Source organism: Oxyura jamaicensis, chromosome 3 (assembly GCF_011077185.1).
Source record: "Oxyura jamaicensis isolate SHBP4307 breed ruddy duck chromosome 3, BPBGC_Ojam_1.0, whole genome shotgun sequence".
Taxonomy (NCBI): domain Eukaryota; kingdom Metazoa; phylum Chordata; class Aves; order Anseriformes; family Anatidae; genus Oxyura; species Oxyura jamaicensis.
The window spans coordinates 5,763,206-5,784,667 of NC_048895.1; the positions used below are offsets into that span (position 1 = coordinate 5,763,206).

The 21,462-nt window shown below is 42.4% G+C and overlaps 1 protein-coding gene and 1 long non-coding RNA gene across 11 annotated transcripts in view; one reads left to right on the top strand and one right to left on the bottom strand.

The window, feature by feature from the left end:
• Positions 1–7,245, top strand: part of PLCB1 (phospholipase C beta 1) — a 378,680-nt gene extending 371,435 nt beyond the window's left edge. For 3 of the 9 annotated variants that reach the window (XM_035320062.1, XM_035320069.1, XM_035320065.1), the window contains one exon: positions 3,933–4,010. Coding sequence is in view for 4 of the 9 variants with exons in the window: in XM_035320058.1 (XP_035175949.1) it covers positions 3,933–4,163 (231 nt within the window). In the remaining 5 variants the exon portion in view is untranslated. Of the gene's footprint in view, positions 1–3,932 lie in introns of all 9 variants that reach the window. The other 6 variants (XM_035320058.1, XM_035320060.1, XM_035320063.1 and 3 more) reach the window with 4 other exon arrangements.
• Positions 1–21,462, bottom strand: part of LOC118163464 — a 68,308-nt gene that overhangs the window by 18,198 nt on the left and 28,648 nt on the right. The gene's annotated exons all lie outside the window — the stretch shown is intronic.

Here is a 21,462-nt window from a genome sequence, read left to right on the forward strand (position 1 = left end):
GTGGAGAAGAGCACCTTTCTAACCAGATACAGCTGAGGATGGCACATCATGAGCTTTATCCCTGCCTAAATTTAATCTCTCTGCTTTCATCTGTAAATTGGGAGTAACAAAACTGATACATAACCAATTTGTAAAGCTGGTGTAAGCATCAACTGATTGTTTTTTCTTTTTTAACTAGCACCATTTGGTAAGAAAAAAAGGGGTAGGTAGATAGAAATATACATGCAAGAGTTAAAGCTTATGGCCACAGCCGTTCAGAGCGTAACGTATTCATCTCATATCCCCAAGGACTCCACTGCAAGCATATAATGACAGCTCCAAATTTTAAAGTATTAAGTAATTGCCTGTAAATGAAATACATGGGAATGTGATTCACCTGAACAAGAAATAATGTTTCCAACCTCCACAAGATTGATCACAAGTTACGTTGATTAGTATGTTGTTGTTTTTTTTGGGGGGGGGGCGTTTAAAGAGAGGCCAGAGGATCAGTAAGAGGGCAAGTAGTGAGCTAACACAAGGAAGAAGGTTGTTATGTGTTAATGGAATAGTGGTCTAGATAACGATCTGCCCATCTAATCATTAGTCTCGTTTTCCCCTCCTTGTCAGGCACCAAAATCCTAAAAGCAGTTGTACGTCACCTTGCTTAGTAGCTACAGAGCAGAGAAATGCAGATAGGTGGACTTGCAATGGGAAGCAAACTGAGCAGTAAGAGCACACTGGACCAGAGGCTGGTGGGGTGCCGGTTGTGCTCACCCACCTGCCCTTTGCCACCTATTCAGTCTGTGCGTTACTGGTCCAAGAGTCTTCAGTGCGCTGCAGGACAGGATTACAGGGACACTTTAAGCAGCTGGGTGGCCAGCAGCAGAAGGCTACATGTACTTCTAGGCAACACCAGCCTGTTTCAGCTGGTGTTTCATAATGGTACCTGACGTGGCACTTTGCCACAGAGTCAGAAAGACGAATAAAAGATGTACCTGACTACTGCTACTAATGGGAGGACAACCTCCCAGTCATGCATGAACCGTCATCTCCCTGTAGGGCCACAAAATATCATTATCGTTGTCTGATAAAAGGACACTGAGACGTAAAAAACAACTAGGTTTTTCGAGTCAGGTTTTAAGCAAGCAACTTGTTTCTGTAACCCTGACCCACAGCTGTTTGCCAGTGTTGTTAGGGGCTGGTGGTTTAAGGCGAAACACACAGCTAAAGCATTGTGAGTCTGATGCAGGTTTGCAACCTCCAGGCTCACTGAAAAAGACCTCAGTGAGCTGTTGGGTCTGGCAGTGGGATGGCTGTGGTATGCCCAGCCTCACCTGTTGTGCTCTTCTTTGCAGCTGAGTCCTGTGTGATAGCTTTGGGCTCTGAGGTGCTTGTTTGAAGCTGAGCAGGGGGAAAGACTGATGATGCCTTTGAAATAAAAAAAAAAGAACTCATTTTTACACACTGTTACAGTTTTAATCAACCCTCCTTGTCTACTGTCTGCTCCTTCTCAACTAACTTCAACCTTTTCATGATTAGATATCTATATAGACTATCTCTGGAGACACTGAAGAGAGAGAGGTAGCTCCAGATTCATGTCATTTCTATTAAACACTCGACTTAGAGGGGGATTATCCACTGGAGGCACTTAGGAGGTGAATATTAGGCTCAACTGCTTTATAACAACATGCTTATGGTTGCACTGGGCTCAGAAAAGGTTTTGTTTCTGAGGGATTTCAATTATTTCTATTGCTCTTGAACCTAATTAAGCAAATCAAGGTTCTGAAGGAAGTTGAGAGCCAAGAGATTTTCTCTGGCTTTTGATTTTACATGCATCTTTCTATACCAGAAGTGCCCAAAATGTACAAGTTCAGTTCCTCCATATACTACAACGAGGTGAAGGGTGGAGCAGCTCTTCATCCCCACCTCTGGCTCAGATGTTCCTGTATAAAGAATTTAACGTCCTTACATAAAGCTTTGTCTTCCAGTGCTCTAGAGCCTTTTCCTTAACTCTTATATTAAAAATAATAATAATAATAATTTGCAGAGCTGCCTGTCCCTACAGGATCTTCAGCTGGATGATGCCTTTGGGGGGGGGGGGGCGGACATGCTCGGACACTGTGTTCCCATGGATTGAGCTGGGCAATGAGGGACGATCAGCACAGTTTATTTTTTTATTTTTTCCTGCCAACCATGCTTACAGCATAGTTTCTCTCTCTCTGATTTCTCTCTCTCATTACTGTTGGAAGAGTTATCACAACAGAGACAAAAGGAATATCCCTTCAAAACATCTAGACATAAAGCCAAAAAATTAGTTCAAAGGAAGAGTACCACGTGGAAGAAGGGTACTGTGGTAGTGACTGAGTAACTGTTGATACAAACGTGTATTTTAGCAGCATGGTGTATTTAATGCAACTATTTATGCCCCAGACTCAGTGTTTATCAGCAATGAGATGCCAAGGTGGGAAATGGAGGCTGGAACAGCAGGAAGATTGCCAGAAACAAGGCAGGGAGTGAGCTTTAGAAGAAAAAACATATTTATTTTTTTTTTTAAAAGGAAAATGCTAGATCTTAGATACTGAGGAAGAAAAGCTGCAAAATTTGTCTAATGTAGATCTAGACCAGGTGAGCTAAGGACATTGATTTGCACATCAGGAGAAAGGAGGAGAGGCCTCACAAAAAAAAAAAAAAAAGTCAGACATGCGGGATGAAAACCAGGACAGAAGCACAGGGAATGGGATTGGAAGGGCTCAGAGGGAGGTGTAGTGGTAAAGTCACGTGCTGTGGGCAGGAGATGGATGGTAAGTGTAGTGTAGGTCCTAATGTTTGAGTAAAAATGTATATTACCTGGTGAGATCCGTTGCAGTGGGGTGAATACTTGAAACTAGATTGACTAGACTTAAGCATAGAGCTGAAGAATCAGAATTCATAGCATCTTTATACATTCCTGAAAAAAAATACATCTCAAAATACAATTGTCTAAGAAACTATTGCAAAACTGCTGCAGCTACAGTTAGCAGAATCTGACTCCCTCTTTTTAAGGTGGGTGGGTGGATGGGTGGATGGATGGACGGACAGAGCGCTAGCAGGATTTGGCTTTGGAACTCACCCATTTTGCTTCCTGCCATGCTCAGATTGGTCATGATGAAAAAATTGTCTTTGTCTTCAGTTGAAACTTTCATACGCATTAACGCTTTTTAAAGAATGGATCATGCAGATCCTTATATGGGCACTAAAAACAAAGGCTAATCGAGTAAATACTGGGAAAGGGCCCACAGCTTCCTGAAGACTGATAGCCAGATTTCTTTCTGCATGCCTTTTGCATCCTGTTGATGATATGACACTTTCCCTAGTAATGTCCAAGACACATACTGCATTAATCAGATAATGTAACTTTCCATGATCTAGCCCTAAAAAATGTAATTTAACTTCTTTCCCTTCCTCTCTGACTCTCTTTGACAACTGAGTTTTTCCTAATGGTTTCTCCAACCCAAGAAATTTGGCACAAGTTATTATATTGTTCCCTGAGCAATGTTTGTGGTGTGATTAATGTGTGATTTGCTACCTGAAGCTTAATTAAGGCCGTGATCTGTCAAAGGCTTATCCGTGATCCTTACTATACCTGAATAAGGAGTCGTGAAAGCCAGTGGGACTGTGGGCACCAATACAGCTAAACCACGAGTATTTTAAGGATTTGGGTAGCCAAGCACGATACCCAAAATCAGCCTTATGCACAAAGCACTGCACTTTCCTTCAGCTTTGCAATGACTGCATGGTTATTAATGGGCATATTATAATTGTGCTAATATGGAAAAGAAAGGAATATATTTTTGAATCATACAGAAATGAGTTATTAATTTCCCTCCCCGCCCCTCATGTGGTACTTTCCCCAGCCATATCTAAGGTAAGTCACACCAGATACAACTGAAGACAGCTTGTTTGTTTTGTTGCAGTTGCAGGTGGAACTTGATCAGGAATATCAAGACAAATTCAAAAGACTGCCTTTGGAAATTCTGGAGTTTGTACAGGAAGCCATGAAAGGGAAAATAAGTGAAGATGGAGACCACAGTTCTGCCCCCTCTTCCCTGGCATCTGACAGTGGAAAATCAAATCATAAACCTCTGCAAAGTGAAGAGGAATTGGAAGAAGATAATTCAGAAAAAGTGTTTGATACTACTTTTTAACTGCCCAAGCAACAATCAGTGCGCCAGGGCGCACCATTCCCCAGCTGCCTGGCTCTGCTTTCCCAAAGTGAGCTGCCACTGAAGTGCTTCGGAAGGCAGGAGGAATCTGCATTCAAGTGCACATTTCCCAAAAGGAACGTTTTATAAAGTATTGTGCAAAGGTCTTCATTCTCATTCTTCATCTTATTATTATGCTAAAGCTTAGTGCAGTTGTAATGGGAAAATTAATATGTTAATCATCCTCTCTCTCTCTTTTTCTTTTCTTTTTTGGCCAATTTTCAATGGGTAATTTTCTGGCCATGTTCAATGTTGAGAATGTTTAATGAAGACCAGTGTATTGAACAGAGACAAATGTGTGCAGATTTCCTTTTGAAGTGCCAGTGCAAAGTGCTCCAAACTAATACAGATCCTAGAGAATATTATAACAGTACTTAATTGTATTTGTTTCCTACTTTATAACTGCACCTTGACAGCTGTACCATCATTTTACATTTGCACTGAAACATTTAATCCTTTTTCGCTTTGCAAGCACTGGTGGCTTGCTGTCTTGATATTATGTTTATCACGTGGAAAGAAATATATTTGCTGCTGAAAATTCTTGGAACTGTGGAGACGAGAGAAAAACAAAGAGAAGAAATTTGCCTGGAGATTGTCAGTGTCTGTGTACGTCTGTGTTTGTTACACTGTGTGAGTGCATATATGTTTGTATATATATATATATATATATGTGCACACACATCTGTCTATATACACACATGGCATGTTTCTGTTTGAAGTCAGCATGGTCTGTTGGCCAAATGAAAAGTTTCAGGGATACGTGAATAGAGAGTCTTTATGAAAGCTAACATCTGGGTTATAATGATATAAAATAGTCATTGAATCATGAAATTCTTCTTGTGGTGTTAGTGTTGTAAATCAAAGTAGTTTTAGAATATAAATTTGATATATATTTTGCAGACACAGAAGTATTGATTTTAAGTATCATATTTTAAGCTTACTGAATTTGATAGGATAATAAAATGTTTAGGACTACGGTATTTGAAATTTAACAGAATCTTCCATTATTTTTAAGACTGAGGTTCAGTTTTACTAAGGTCTGAAATTTAAAAGCAAAATATAAAAACCTGATCACTGTTATTTAAAAATGTATATTAATCCGTTTAACTGACTTCTTAATCTAAGAACAATCCAAGTTAATGTACTGTATGATATGCATGAGAGAAGTGACAGCACATTTTCAGAAATTTATATCAAACAACAGACTTCAGGAAAGTCAGGATATTTGGAAAGGTAAAGAAATGCTATTCTCTGGCATCCGATATTAACAGAAGTAGGAATTATGAAACATTACAGATGGATTCTTATTTGTCCCCAAGCCACTGTGTGATGCTAAAGGCTTTTCCCTCAGCCGTGTAGCGAAAAGGTGTATTACGGCAAAAAACAGATCTGCATGGAGCGGCTTGATCCTGCAAATTCCCATCAACAACTTAACACAGCATACCACTGGGCTCAGCGGAACTATTTGGGGTAATAATGTTCACACACATTTGCAAGATTGGGGCCTTACTTTGTATTCAAAAGCAAACAGAGAAAGAAGTCAATTAGGTAGAAAGGCATTTTAATACATTATAACAGTTAAGTTACTTTACCTCCTTTCCCTCAGGATTTTAGTACTTTAAAGTAACTTATTTTATTTAAATTTAAGCAATAAAATACAAATCAAGCTTAAAATTTCAGTTAAGTAATCGTGTATATATATAAGTTCAAATCATAGATGATGAACAGTATTTTGATGTTTCTTTTTAAATTTAGAGCAGAAAGAAAACTGCACATTGTTTGAAGATCATATTTTGGATTAAAACTATTCTGATTGGTCATGAAATCAATGAGCATAAAATTCAAAAATCTAATTTCCATCTAGTACTAGAGAAGGTGAATCCTCTGTAAATCTTTATTTTGCACTTTGAAATCAAGCTTAATCATTCATGGAAAATGAAGAGTCAAGATGTAATGCTGCATTTTATAAAGTTAAAATGACATACTGTCTAAATTATTAAAAGAATAAACTGATAGCAGTCTTCACAATAAAACTGAAGACTATTGCATTATAGAATTCCTTGTACAGTGCAGGCTTTTAGGTAAAATCTTAGCTCCTTTGAATTTCAGTGCTACATTCCCATGGACTTCAGCGGAGCCAGGACTTCACCCCAGTCTTCAAAGAAAGTTGGGGAAATACCAATTAACCTTTTATTTATATTTCAAAAAAATAAAAATAATAAAAAAAAAACACTTCTGGTTGGATTAAGTATACTATCAGCTGTAGTCATTTTACAGTACGTTTGTATTTGACCATTTACTGTACTCACATTTTTTTATATCTGTACAGTGCCACTTTCTGCAGGTGTAAGGTAGTGTGTAATACTGTACATCTTGCATTGTTCAAACTATTTCAGTGCAACAGATATCATTTAATATTGATATTACTTGAACTATAGTAAGATAATGAAAAAGGGTCTTTATGATGTGCAAGTCTTGTGCCTTTTATGTATTTGCCTTGTTCCGTGTTGAATGTGTGGAAATGCTGTATCGTGGACTTTCTGCTGTATAGAATAGAGCTGTCTATATTAAACTAGGTTGTGCACTTCAGATATCTTTACACTACTGAAAATAGCTTGTTTTTGGCAGTATAAACAGAATTTTAAAAATTCTAATGAAGGCCAGACATTTTAGATTTAACATGTTCATAATTATGTTAATTAATGCTCATGTATTAGCTAAACATTCACTGAAACTAAAGGGACATCATTGCTTGCCTTTCTTTGAAATCAGTGTTGCTCTTGTACATTGTATTAATAGTGTCCGTGATTGATTAGTCCTTGATGATTTGCTTTCAAAGTAGGATGAAATATTTCAGTTAACTTGTACATATTTTTTGGTTCTTCAATCTATGATTGTTTCAGAGGCATAATTCACATTTTTGTAAAAATTCTATGCAATTTTGTGGCATGATGTTTCTTCCACTTGTAATTTTATGTGCTTACATTACAGATCCAAAGGACAAATAAAAATTTCTTAACACAAAGTGGCTGTTCTCTCTGTTCATTGACTCTATAGTGGCAGTTGACTCAGGAGACCTTCCTGACCTCAGTGGCCTTACACCGAGCCCTCTGATCTCAAAAAGGGCAGTGGCACAAGAAGCCAATGAGTTTTCCCTACAGCCTCTTGTGCTTACTACAATAAGAACAAGAAATTGTACATGTGAGGACATCTTCTGCCCCTCGCAGGGAAAACATGTATTTGCTATTGTTCTGAAAAAAATGGAAAACAGAAAAAGTGCATGGCAGCTAACGAACCGGTAAGAATATTTATTGGTTTACAGGACAGGCTGTTATAGGACAACAACTGCATGATTTTCAGCCATACCTGTAAACTACCTCAACAAATTACAGCAGCTTTACTTCTTTCCATTGCCCCAGCTGTTTCACTAATCATCTATGCAATTATATATAAGCTGTGAAATGTACCTTTGCAGGGGCCATTGAGACCATAGGAAAATGAATCTATTCCTTTGGCTTTTGACTTTCTTTTCCCCATTTAATTTACAACGTAAAAAATTATCTCTGGGAGAAGAGATAAGCAGGTATATTAATCCAATGTACTAAGGGATATACCTATTAAAATAAATAGTCTCCAAGGCAGTTAGATTCAAATTGCTCACTCGGAAAGGTTTGGGGAAATGGGGTCTGAAGAGAGGGATGGACATGGTGCAGTGTAAAAGCAGAAAAGAAGGGATGAATAGAGCTGAATATTGAGACCATTAATTTGACACAAGAGAGTAAGAAAAGGAAAGAAATGGAGGTGGAACACTGCAGAAGAAAAGAAAAATGAGTATGTTTCCTTCCTGGTGAAGGAATAGTGGGGTGTGAAACCATCAATTGCTTTTCAGAGGCTTTGTCGTGTAGTGAGGCGGGAGAGTGGAGGAAGAGTGCAGTGCAGATGAGTGGGGCCAGGGAGCAGTGTGGTGAGAAGACTTTCAGGAGGAGGAGGGGGAGACCCCAATAACGAGGAGGATGGACAGTGACAGCAAGCACAGCAGGAGAAGCCAGGAGGCCATGGGAAGGATTGGGAAATAACCCTTGACTCCCGCGGGGCTCAGCGAGGCAGGATTCTCACAGTCAGCCAAGCAGACGTCCCCAGCACTTGTTGTACTTGGGCCACAGGAGACTGACTTGGCTGCTGAGGAGCGAGGGTGACAAACTTAGATGTGTGGAAGAGCTATTTGGAGGCCAACCAAGGGGACAATGGCGTCACAGAGGCCAGGCAGCAGGGGCAGAGCTGTGTGCTCTTGTGCAGCTGCGGACGCTAGGCAAAGCAAGCCTTGCTGAAGCTTCAAGTGGGTTCTGCAAACCCATCAAGAAACCACCAAGATTCAGCTGCAAACCTCAGGTCAGCATTTCTTATTGACAGGTTGGCTTCAGTGACTGCATGTGGCTTGTTTGGGCTCTCATTCAAAGACCTCTTGCTTACCCCAGTAACTGGAGAGGGAGTAGAAGAACCTAACTCTGCATCTGATTTTCCCTTCTGACACCAGGCATCAGGGAACCAGGCAGAGCGTTACTTAATTTGGAAACAGATATATCCTCTCCTTGATTTAGCCCTAATCATTCACAAAAGACACCTGAATGAGACCGCATCTGTGACCCTGCCATTTCCCACAGATTTGAAACAATGCTGACCTCCTTACCCAGCCCTGCCCAGAAGTGGAGCATCCCTAAATGCAAACAGCAGGATTTACTTGGCCATCATTAGACCTAGTTTTGCCTCAGGGTCAGGGCCCTGGCCTTGTTCTCTTTTTAAAAGGCTCAGTAAGAGAATGAGGATTTCCTATGCGATGAAGGAACAGCTACTTGGCAAAAGGGCCAGTGCAGGAAATTAAAGCCATGTGCAAAAAGCAGCTGGTGATGGTCACTGGCACAGTTAAAGAAGCTGACTGCAGAAATGTGTGCTGGGATTAAAAAAAGGTCCTCTAAAGAGAGAAGCTCTCTAGTAGTGTGCACTGGTAGGACAGTCAGCAGGAGAAAAGACCTGAGGTTTGTAATGCTTTCCACAATGTAGTTGTATTCCAGCTCTTCTAAGTGTGTGGGTGTAGAGGTGTGCTTCCTGAGTTCATCAGGATTGGAATCATGGAAATAGCATCCTATGAAAGATGGATCTCAGAAAAAAAAATCAAAAATAAAAAGAATGAAATTGAAAATCCAAGTGTTCAGCTTGCAAACGGTAAAAAGGAAAGGAGGGGAGGTGTCACATTGCCTATTGTATAACTGAAACAATTTTAAAGGCTTGGGTTTTGTGGAATGGCGGGCTACGAAATGTGGGGAGTAGAGCATGCTGTGGTGAGGGGTGCCAGTCACCTTGGCTGGAGCCTGCCAGAGCAGGTAGAAGGGCTTTAGGTAGCACAGGAGGTGTAAAGCTCTAATTCGAAACAAATGGAATCCAACCTGACAAATGCAAAGAGATTTATAACCTGCTACTGTATCAATGGTGCAAGCCTAGCTAATGAGCAGGAGAGGTTTCATTGCTGAAACCTGTAATGTAATTAGTGTTTCTGAACTGCAGTGGGCTATCTTGCATACTCAAATACATGGATATAGGCCCTGTAACAGGGATCAAAGCAGTCATTTTTGTTTGTTTTTGGTGTTTTTTTTTGTGTGTGCTGTTTTTTTTTTTTTTTTAAAAAAAAAAAAAAAAAAAAAAAAGCTTTGTTCTACTCTTAAGTAACATTGCATGTTTAGTTAGTAAGTGGTGCTGCATTCATTTGCTCTGCTAGTGGCAGCAGCAGCATGTGCCCTGGAGCTGAGAGAACTGCAAGTGGAGCAGGTGACTTGCTTTTGGCTGGGTGAAAGGTTAAAGGTGTGAAATATGCTGTGCAAATTTTGTATCTGGATTTTCAGGAAGGTGCAGAGAAAAGTGCAGTATACTGACAGCTGAAAGTTAGGCTTTCCCAGGAAAACCACCAGAAGCTGAGGAGCACTTGAGCCTCCTGGAAGCTGTATGCAAGCATGTTAGAGGCAAGGCACAGTATTCTTTCTTTTTTTCTTCTTCTGTATAAACTCACCAGAGGTGATTAATTGTAAGTACTGAAAGCAAAGGTGGCTGTTGAGGGGCAGAGGGCTGTGCCACATTGCGTTACTTGCATCATGCAGTCTGTCTAGGCGCAGCAGAGAGGAGGGCTACGGCTGCAGGGCCACTGAGCCAGACTAAGTGATCCAGCTGTCTCTCCTGGCCTCAAGGTCCATGAATCTTAGCACAAGCTTGTTCTTATCTTGGAGTGTAATTTTTTATTATTATTATTTTATTTTTTTCCCCAAAAGGCTGTGATTCCCTTGGAAAAGGTTTTGTAATGTCCTCTTAATTGCAAAGGCTGGCAGCGTAATGCTGAGCATGGTCTCTATGGTTCAGTTATATGGGACGTCTCTCAGAAAGTGAGCTGCCTCTCTCCAAGGACATAAATCTGTAACGCTGTGGCATCCCAGGAGCTCTGAGCAATAAATAAAGAAAATCAGCCCCAGTGCTCTTGCAGCTCGCCACCACCCGAGCAGAGCAGATGAACTCTGGCTGGAAGCAGAGCCGTGAAGTCTGCGGTGAGAGACGTCACTGACTCATCGAGGGCAGCCTGCCGGCCTCAGGGGAACAGCTGGAGACAGAGCCCAAGAGAGGAGCAGGAGGAGGAGGCAGTGCCCGGTGTGTGCCACGATTGCCATGCAAGGGTACAAGGATCTCAGCAAAGAGCTTGGTCCCTCGAGCTCCCTTTTCCATCTAGGGGAAAAGCCTCTACTGATGTAGAGGGACTCCTAGAAGTAGGAAGAAGCCTCTTCCCGTTTAGTAAATAAATACTACTCCCTGCTTTCACTTTGCTGCTCCAAAACGCTGCCTCTGATCTTTAAGCACCTCCTCCGCTGCCTGCGATGGCAGCAGGGCTGTTAGCTGCTGTGATTTAGTGACCGGAGGAGGCCACAGGGGCCACTTCCTTCTGCAGTGCGCAGGGCAGTGAACACTCAGAAACCTGCAGACAGCTGCCAGACCCAGCGGAAAGCGAAGAGGGAAAAGCCCTTCCCCAGTCCCCAGGAGTTTTTTTCCTGCACACACTCGGGGCTGTCAGCACCCAGCGGGGGCGGGGGGGGGGGGGGGGGGGCACATTTGGTACAGTTCTGCACGTGGCAATAGGCCCAGGTCTGGGGCTGTACTTGGTGTGGTGCATCTGCTCTAGATAAAAGCTGTTTTAAGAGCATCCCCCGGCTCACTCAGCACGGTGACTTCTGCCGTGCCCCTGGATGGGTGAAGGGAACATAGGTGGTGTCTCCTTGCTCATCCAGAGGCAGTGCTTCTTGGATGTGTTCACAGTCTCTTTTTAGCATGGTAAAAGGCACTCCTAGTTCTTTGTTATATCAAACTCCTCTCATACAGCACTATTTAGGTGCCTTCAATCTCTGGCTTACCGTGATGAACAAGTCCTAATGGCTGCAATTGAGCCCGCACCACTGAGAAATCTTGCGTGCTCCCTCTTGCACAGGGCCTGATTTAGCCCAGTGCTTTGGAGTATTCATCAGCTAATGACTTGCACGTCTTGCTGCTATTAACTCCTGTTATTATTATATTAGAAGCCTAGAAATAGGAAGAAAACACCCTGGTATCTCCTTGATAGCAACAAAATAATTACTTTGTTTTCCCTGAGGACATTCAGCTTGAGGTGTGTGTGTTCTCTCCCTTTCTGCTGGAGTTACTTCATGCAAAACAATGGTCGTTCGATTTCCATAATTTAAAAACTGTATCAGGCTTAACAAATCCCCATTCTGTCATTCTGCTGACAGATCAAGGAGTGATGATAACTTTCTCTTGTCAAAGTAACTAATGAGAATGAAATTATCTGTCTCTCTGTGGAAATGCTGCTGCTCTTAGCTCCTGGGGGATGCTGCTGGTCCCCACTGGCACAGACCCTGATGATAGTGCCACGGGCCATGTGATGGAGGAGCCGTGGGGTGACCATGGGGCCAGACAGGGTCTGGGGCATGGGGCCAGACACTGGTGAATGTTACATATACTCAAAAATCTTTAACTGCACCTGTGTCACTGGGATAATCCATGGGTTGAGGTGAATTTGACACAGTCAGTAGTCTTGCCACATAGAGTTAATACAGCTACATATTGTTTTCCCTGTGTTCTGATCATGTGCAAGCACTAGGATAGTCACAGCAATGTACTATTTGACTATATATAATGCTATCATAAAAATAGTTGTATTAAAAACAGTGTGGGAGCTGCACATCTCAAGGAAAGAGGAGCTGAAACTCAAGGAAAGAAGCTGAATTTTCACACAAACTGATTCCTCCGACAGGTTCCTGCCCTTCTCCTGGGTCCCGCTTTCATTTCTCAAAACATTTCCCTCCCTTTGGCACTAGCTGACGCTCTGCAGCAGCTTCAGCAGAAACACACGACGGTCGAGGCGAGGAAAATCATTTCCATCCCTAGCTGTTCTGTCAATGCTTGCCCGACTGGCTGGTTTGCATCCCCACTCCTAAAACTCATGGAGTCCATATGGTATTTATTCTAACATATTTGCAGTGCCACTGGGCAGAGTGTGTCCTATTTATTGCACACTTACTCAGTTTCTGAGCACTTTGGAGCATCACTTGATGTAAAGTACTGGCTTTATAAGACGATGCTTGTAACTTGTTGCTCCAGATGAGGACTTTGATTTCTCTTACAAGTACAGAAGGTAATTCTTGGAGGCTGAAGTACCAGGTGTAATCCCAGTTGCAAATCCTAGGGAATTACCCACTGCCACCTCCTCACCTGCACCCTCCATCTCAGCAGGCATCTGGGTTTCTTTGCCTCTGGCTCCTTTATTCGGGTCTGAGGCAAAGCCCACCTGCAGAAACGTGGCAGCACTGCCTCCACCACTGATAATCTGTCAGCTGACACATAGCATGGACTTCTTTGTGTGTCAGAATTTACCAGCCAGGCACTAATATTGATTTCTAGCTTGTTTGGCATATAGAGTGAAAATCCAACGCTGCTTTTGTATGAGGAGCCATTTCATACTTTCATAAGAGACATCAGAAAAAATCCATCAATTACTGGGGTCTCTTCAGGGGAACTAATTATTGTACTACACATACATATTCTGAAAACTTAATAATATCTTGAGATGCTGTCAAAAGTCCTTTAGAGGTCTTACAGAATCCTCTGCTTTTTTGTTGTTTTTGTTTTTAATGAACCATCAAATGTTATAAGAAGGAGCTGGACTGAAAACCCCATCCTGACACCAGCTCAGGGTGGTTGGGTGGTCTTGCTCCCTTTTGGATGGGAGGGAAGCTTTTTGCCTTTTTTTTTTTTTAATACCTGGATCATCTTAGATTTGCCTTAGGTCAACTGCTTAACTGTGACTGCCCGTTGCGATGTTCTCAGGGAACCAGAGATAGATCCTGCTGTCTCTAATGGGAATTATCCCAACTGGAGCAATTAACAGGCAGCCTTTGTTTTTCTTTTTGGCAGAGGGAGGTTATCCTAGCATTAGGCAGAAGGCAAAAGCCAACAGATGCAGAGCTGTCTTAGTTACTCCTTGCATGAATGCAACAAGATCCTAGGGGGGGCACCAGGTATTTTTTTTTGTCTTGTTTGACAGCTCAACAAATGCCCAGCAGGGCTGAGAACTCCATTCCAGTCCAGAGGCATATTTTTGATGATTATGATCATCTTGGCTGCAGTGTTATTGGAAGATTCCCTCTCTTTCAGAGCTACACATACCAAGGTCTACTGCATACTATGGCAAGGTTTTAGGCATGTATTAGGGCCAAAAGGGGGGGGTGGGGGAGGGTGGGTGTCTTTGCATGGCACTGCAATGTGTCAGGTTTCCCTCCCTTCTGTTCATGTTTTGCAGTTGCTTTACACCTTAAAAACCTGGTACCTAACCCTGCATGGGCAATGTGAAGGCTTGGCATGCTGCCTGAAAATCACCTAAATGTCAGTCAGAGAGGTTGCATGCCAGTCATTATTCCCTGAGCCTGTAGTGGAGCAGTTAGGCTTGCACCAGGACACAAAGGCTAGCACAAGCCTCAGCTTCCAGGAGATACAACATCAAGAAAGTCTTTTAAAATGGCAGTTTATGCTGGAGTGCTCCCTCCTGCATAGGAGATGGTTTTGATGATGGGTTTTTTCATCTCATCAGAAAGAAAAAGGAGTAGTGCAAGCCAGCAGCAGAGAAGGCATCCCACAGCTCTGTGCAAAAGCCAGAGGTGATGTTACTGTCTGCAAGAAGACAAACCAGAACTGTGAAAGAAACATAGCCCAGTCTTTTCCCATTTGCACTTCCAGATGGCTGTTACAAAACACAGAGACATGAAGTATATGCCTGAATCTGTCACAGATGACAAAACCATGCATGTGGATCACACTAATGCCATCATGTCTGGCCCCCATGTCCTCTTGGGTGCGTTACTAATCCCTGTGGCTCTCCAAAGAACTAGGTTTTCCTTTAGACGTCTGATTTTGCTGAAAGATCTGACAATGGCTCAAGGGCATAAATTATTCTTTCCATAGCCTATTATAATGTATGATCCTTAAATTGTCACCAGATCTGCCTTTTTCAGATAGTGGAAAAAGATAATATTGTGCTCACCCCCAGGCCAAAAGGAGGAACGGGTCGTAACCATGCCAGCTTTCAGCATCTCAGCAGCATTGTGGGTGCAGCTGGTATGAACTCTTGGAGAACTGTGAGTGCTGTAGGATTAGCACTCACCATCAGTCACTCAAATTCGTTCCTTACAGTGGCCTTCAGAACTGAGGAAGTGTTTATAAGGCTGTGTCTGTCATAGTATAAATCAGTGTAGAGTATGTGCTGTGGGGTGACGGACCAGCAAAGTCATATAGGGCAGGAGCTGGCTTATTACCTGGTACTGCCACCCACTCACAGAAGTCAAACAGGGACATCTGTGAGGCTTCCTGATTTAAATCAGGAATTTATTCTTATTTGTAATGATAAGAATTATCATCAGTAATATTACCGGTGCTTGCAGCAGTTACTGACTATATTCTTGCACCTTCCTTTGCAAGCAGCAGAGGTGGGACCATTCCTAGTTTGTGAACTGGAAACTGTTTTCACATGACTGCAGGAAATGATGCTTCCAAAAAATCAATAGACATCATAACACTTGCAGTAATATCAAAGTTAGCGACTCTAAATCAGTGGAGGATATAAAACCACTAACACTGGGAGCTATAGAAAACAGGTAATTGATTAAAAGTGTGCCGTATTTTTATAAAAGGGAAAAAAAATGAAAAAAAAAAAAAAAAAAAAAAAAAAAGAATGGGAGATGTGTCTATAGAACCATTTTGGGGTATCTTTCTGGCTGGCGTGCCTCACCTCAGCAGAAATACAGGCACCAGCCAACAGTGCCTGATCCTGCTTTCCCTGACAAAATTGCAATCTGCTGGCAGCTGCAGCAGAACAGGACTAGTCTTAGTTACAATAATTTACACCAATTTACCAGGCAAATTTCCATTTGAGCCACACTGTGGATCTGATTGCAAATGAAGCCCATTCAGGCAACTAACAGCCAGGCATTCACGATCACTGCTGCCGGATTCAGGCTAAATTTGTGCTCTCTTGACAGGAGACTTGTACAGCAAGGTGTGCAGGCATCGACACACCATTCAGGCACAGGTCTGCAATAAAAATACGTTATTGCTACTAAGACATATCTGCCACTTTTGCTAAAAAAAAAAAAAAAAAGTACTCATTTAATAATGAAATGGTGATTGCATCGTTTTTTATTGTAACAAATGAGTACTCTGTAAAACAAGTTGTGCAAAGTTGTTTGTTCTAGCTAAAATTTTGGCATGTTTTATTTCTATATGAGCAGCTTCAAAATATTAATCATTTAAACTGTTTTGAGAGTTGGATTTTAGTACTTTTTAATTGATGGCTTGTCATGGATGTTAGACACTAAGTCCAAGTTTCAACTTGAGGGGATTGGCAGCTATACTGCACCATCATTTCTGACTCTGGGTGGCTGCAAAGATTGACAGCTGAGACTGCACATACAATTTTCTGTATATATTTCTCAGAAGCAATTAAAAAAATGGCTGCAGGGGAATGAAGGAGATATTCCTTCTTTCCTAGCTAGATCACATCCCTTACCTGATGTACCATGCAGGCCTAAAACACTTGTGCTAGCCTGAGGGCAGGAGTAGCGTACAGGCTGTGGCACGTGCCCAGAGTGGGATTTTGAAGGAAAAGGAGCCTCCTGAAGCAAGGCTACATTTTCTTTCTTTGCCTTTCTTCAGTTGTGCTGAGCATTACCTGGCCTTTATCCTTGGCTGGGTCATCACGGTGACTTCGCAGACACAGCCCTGTCGCAGACACAGGGCTGAGGAAAGCACTACTTAACTGCGCTCTATTTAACAGTGGTAAAGCACACCCAATACTACAGGAAAGTGTGCATGTGATAAACCCTTTTCTTACATGTGGGTTCATTTGTAACAGGCTTCATGGGTTCAAAATGACTTAGTTTAAAACAAAATCAAAGCTTCTGTTGTTCCCACATCTGCCTCTAGAGGTTTTGAGATGTGCCCTATGGTTTTCAAGAGTTTATTGTTGGTGACCAAGCAGGACTTTCCACGAACAAGAGAAGCTACAGCTGGAAATGCAGAGAGCGCCTAGTTCAACATTAAATGATAACAATTACATGGGCATATTTGAAATTGCTTTCTCAAATCAATGTCAGAGAGCCAACAATCATTTTTCCCCATCCTCTGGGCCAGTGATTGACCTGGAAAATGATATATCTTTGTCATCCTGGGATCAGATGTGTTTGCACTGACTGTATTTTGAACTAGTTGTGAAAGCTGAACAATACCAGCTCTAGAAGCTATTGATAGCATATTACCATTTCAAAAGAGAAAGATTTCTCGGGTCTCTTGAATGTGCATTAATATTAAATCCTCTGGAAAATTTCAGAACGTGAGTTTGCCATGAATCCCCTGTAACAGAACATCTCCCATGAGACAGAATGAGAGGGGAGAGCATCGCTCACCAAAGTTGACAGTTTAAATATCCCCAGAGAAAAAGATACGACCAATGGAATTATTTTTGTATATGTGCTGGATTTGGGGGAGGGAGGCATGTTTGTTTTGTTAAGCAAATGACCAAAGGCACTTCTGCAGAGCAGAAGATAGATTTTAACAGGTAGTAAGATTGTGCATCTAACTTGGGATCAGTGACCTAACAGAAACAGTTGGAAATTACTATTTTTAAAAGAAGTCCCAGTCCTGTCTTCAGTACAGCTGAACTTGGGCAGTCAACCCTGCAACTTTAGTGTGTATGGATGTATGTCATGAGGAAGAAAAGAGCATGGACTTATCTACACAGACTTGGAACATTTGGGGCAAATGTTCCAAATTAAGAAGGAAAACATTCCATGATTTACGTCAAAACTATAAAAATAAGCACTTTGCACAGCTCATGCCCCGACTGAAGTCAGAATCTCTCATCTAAAACATGCAGAAATGACTTTTAATTACTCCAGCTCATGACAAATGAAACTCTCTTTGGTGTTCCATGGTTAAAATATCAACCCCATCTTGATTTTTCCTGTAATCATTCCCAGATGTAAGAGGTACTGTATAAACATCTAGAAAACGCAGTGATACCCATGGTAGAGGACACAGGAAAGGGGGAAGGGAGAAAGCAAAAGGCTTTATTTGTAGCTATTACTATATTAATATTGTACGATGAGCCTCCTACAAAGCCGCAAGTAAGCCTGTGGCCCCAGTGGACTAAGACTTGCCTTAAAAATACTTGCACAAAAAAGGCAAGCAAGAAAAAGGCACATTTTCTGTGGGACTGGAAGCCTTTCTATCCACCCTTAGCAAACTGCACCAAGGTGATGGCCAGAGCAGAAAGTTATAAATGGCCTCCAGTTGCAGTGATTCTCAAAGTGCCTCAGCTGCAAGCAGAGCTTTTGTGCTTAAACCAAAGCATTTTCTCTTCCCATATTCCAGGCAGATGTACAAGGACAGCTACACTAATTTAATGGGCAGTAGCAGTACAATCCTCTACAAGCAGTATCACCCTCTTGACGGGCAGAAAGTGTGCAGGCTGGAAGCTGCAGTAGTCTGTAGGGTTTGGGTGAAGTCCTTTCCTTCTGCATACTCTAAAAATGACCCTAGAACAGGACACCTCTCCCATGAAGCAAAATAACACCTCATCTGAGGTTCCCCGCAGGAATTATGCCCTGAGCTGTCCTGTGAGGAGTGCAGAGGCTGTGTGCTCATTAGCAAAACTGTAGATTGCTGGAGAGAGCAAAGAAAGGAAGTTTGGGAAGAAAGAGATTAAGGTTTACTAGCCAATACATACGAGATTTGAATAATTAAACTCTGAAAACTCTGAATAATTAAACTCTTTCGGGCACCAGAAAATACTGAAGGCACTTTGACCTGCTGACTGTGCCATCAACCGGCACTGGCATTAAAACCTGCTAGTAATTCATTAGATGTGAAAAGATGATGCTTTTGCAAAGGCACCACTTCAGTGCAGCAGAAGGTATCATTATGACCTCCCCAGCAGTACCACAAAGGCTCAAAAGGCAGAAATTAGGCATAGAGCTTCATTCTTTATCAAAGCTTCTCTAACAGCACAATCACAAAAGGCACATATGCTAGGAAGCAATGAAATGTCCAGCACTTCTACAGGTACCTCCTCAGACCACCCAATGCAGGAGACACAGAGAGTGAGCCAATCAATCCTAATGCCTCACAGCTGGGACAGGGCAGAGAGACCGACCCTCATCAGCTCCTGAAGGGTGTAAGAAAGCATCTTCAAAAGCACTGCCTGGTTGCTAGCACAAGGATACGTCGGAGGGGTTTGTAGCAGCCATTATTTGTCATCTATGGCATCATGAATGTTCCTGGACACACCCCTGGATACCAGAATCCTAGTGCCTGTGGGGCTACCTGGATGTGCATTTTTGTCTGCTTGTGAGCAAGTAAGTGAGAGGGTGAATTAACGAATTTATGTTTTTGTTTCAAAATGAAATAACCTTTCCCTGGCACGCGGATTTGCTACACTGAGTTGCAATGTTACTTCCCACAGTTCAGTCCTTGCAACCTGATCTCCTGTGGAAGTGTCTGATAGCATCATTGATTTGTAAGTGAAAGAAAGAAAATAACTACATCAATCTGTAGAGTACTTGAAGCATCTCTAAGCTGCCAGTGAGGGTGTCTCCTGCCAGCAGCACTCGGGCGCTGCTCCTTAGGTTGAAAACTTTCCCTTTTTCTGTGAGAGCCCCTTCACAAGAAGTGTCAGGTGCAGAAAGAAGGCATTCCCTTGACAGAAGGGCAATGCTGATTGAGCCTCCCTTAACTTACAGAGTACAGCACCAATTTGTGGTATTTTGCCTAAGACAAAAAAGCACTTCAGCTGTGGGAATAATTTGCAATAATGAGGGATGAAATTTAACTTTTCAGGATACCTCTTACGAAGTAAAAAATGCAACAAAGTCACAGTGAATTTCTAGAATGCTTGACAGGAATTTCCTCTGGGTAGGGCTCCACAATGAGCACCTGACTAGCAAGCCATTTGTGTCTTCCTTACCAACTACCATTGTTGAGCAAATGCCACCAGAAACTGGAAGGGAGTGTGACCAAAGCTCCTCCATCAGCACTTCTGCTGCTTTTCTGGTGGGAGAGAATGGTCAACAAGAGTAAAGTGCATATACATATCTGTTGAGATTGCTAACACAAATGAGCAGGATTGTTTGTGTTAAGCTAAAAGATATTGTTGCTACACAGTACTGTGTGTGGCTGGGGTAGGTTGAGGGGAAAAGAATCATAGAATATCCCGAGTTGGAAAGGACCCACAAGGATCATCAAGTCCAACTCCTGGCACCACACAGGCCTACCCAAAAATTCAGACCATGTGACTAAGTGCACAGTCCAAATGCTTCTTAAACTCCAAGAGGTGAGTCAAAGAAAATACCTGAAGCTTTGGTTTTATTGCCTCTGACAATATCTACTTCCAGCATGTTGTTGCATTACTCAGACAATTCTCTATGACTCAGAGGTGTACAGGGCAAGAAATTCTTCAGGCAGCCCGCTCTTCCATGCAACTGCAGGCTCCTAGAGCGGTAAAGCAGTCGGAGTATATGGCTTGAGTCCCAGTAGAGCTGCCTTGCTGCAGCCACATGCTGGGCTGAGTGCATGCCTCTGTTTGCTCTTCCAGAGATGGCTCGAGACATTATCATGCTCCTTTGAGTGGTGTTGTGGTTTTTGTATGAGATAAACATTGGTTTACATAGGATGTGACACCATCGTTAAATTGAGAAATGGCGGGGATGAACCTTTCTCAAGGTGCTGGCAAAGGAATTGTTGGCCTGATCAGACAGCGTGCATCTGTGTACTAGTACTTGGCACTGTTGGCACTTGGATTAGGAAATGACAGCAGTGTTTTCCATAAACTGTGTTACTTCATGTGAATGCAATCAGAGTTGAACTTGCACTCTGAGCATAGTGATTTCTGGGATAAGTTGTTTGCTTTTCTTCCAAGCAAGCTATTTCAGAAAAAGGCTGTTCATTCCTTAAGTTGGTTTGGCTCAAAGAAAAAAGGACTTCTCCTGGGGAAGAGAGCTGCTATGAAATTAAACAGGGGACAGACTAACCAGACCTTAGTAGGAGAAGAAATGGTGTTCTTCAGGTGGATGATAACTTGCTGTGGCCAAAGAAAAAGCCCTAGAAAGAATTCACCACATATCTTCTCACTGGTATTTAGTCGTCTTCCTCAGTGAAAGCTGGCATATTGCAGGACAGATTATTTTCCTGGATTTTTTTTAATGGTATTTTACACTTCCCAGGAGTTGTTTCTATATGACTGTAATAGAGCTGTCAAAATAACAGCTTGCAGTAGGAGATGTGATCACACCTCTCCTCTCCATGCTGCCCCCACCTCCTGTGGCACCTGCTCCTAGTGAAAGGCTTGAGGATGGGGCCAGATGAAGGTGACACTGCCTGCAAGTGCAGGATGTGTCTCTGTGATCGGTCGGCTGACCTTCCCAGCAGAGCAGTGCCACGGGTTGCCGCATGCTTCTCTTTGCAGAAGGCTTACAAGCCTGGTCCCCACTACAGTCCTGCTATCGGTACCTGCCTCAGCCCACACTAGCCCATGCACTCTGCCTACTATTTTAGTGACTTCTCTCCTTTGCTCCATGACCTCTAGAAGGTCTCTTGCAGCCACCAGCTTTGCCCTTTT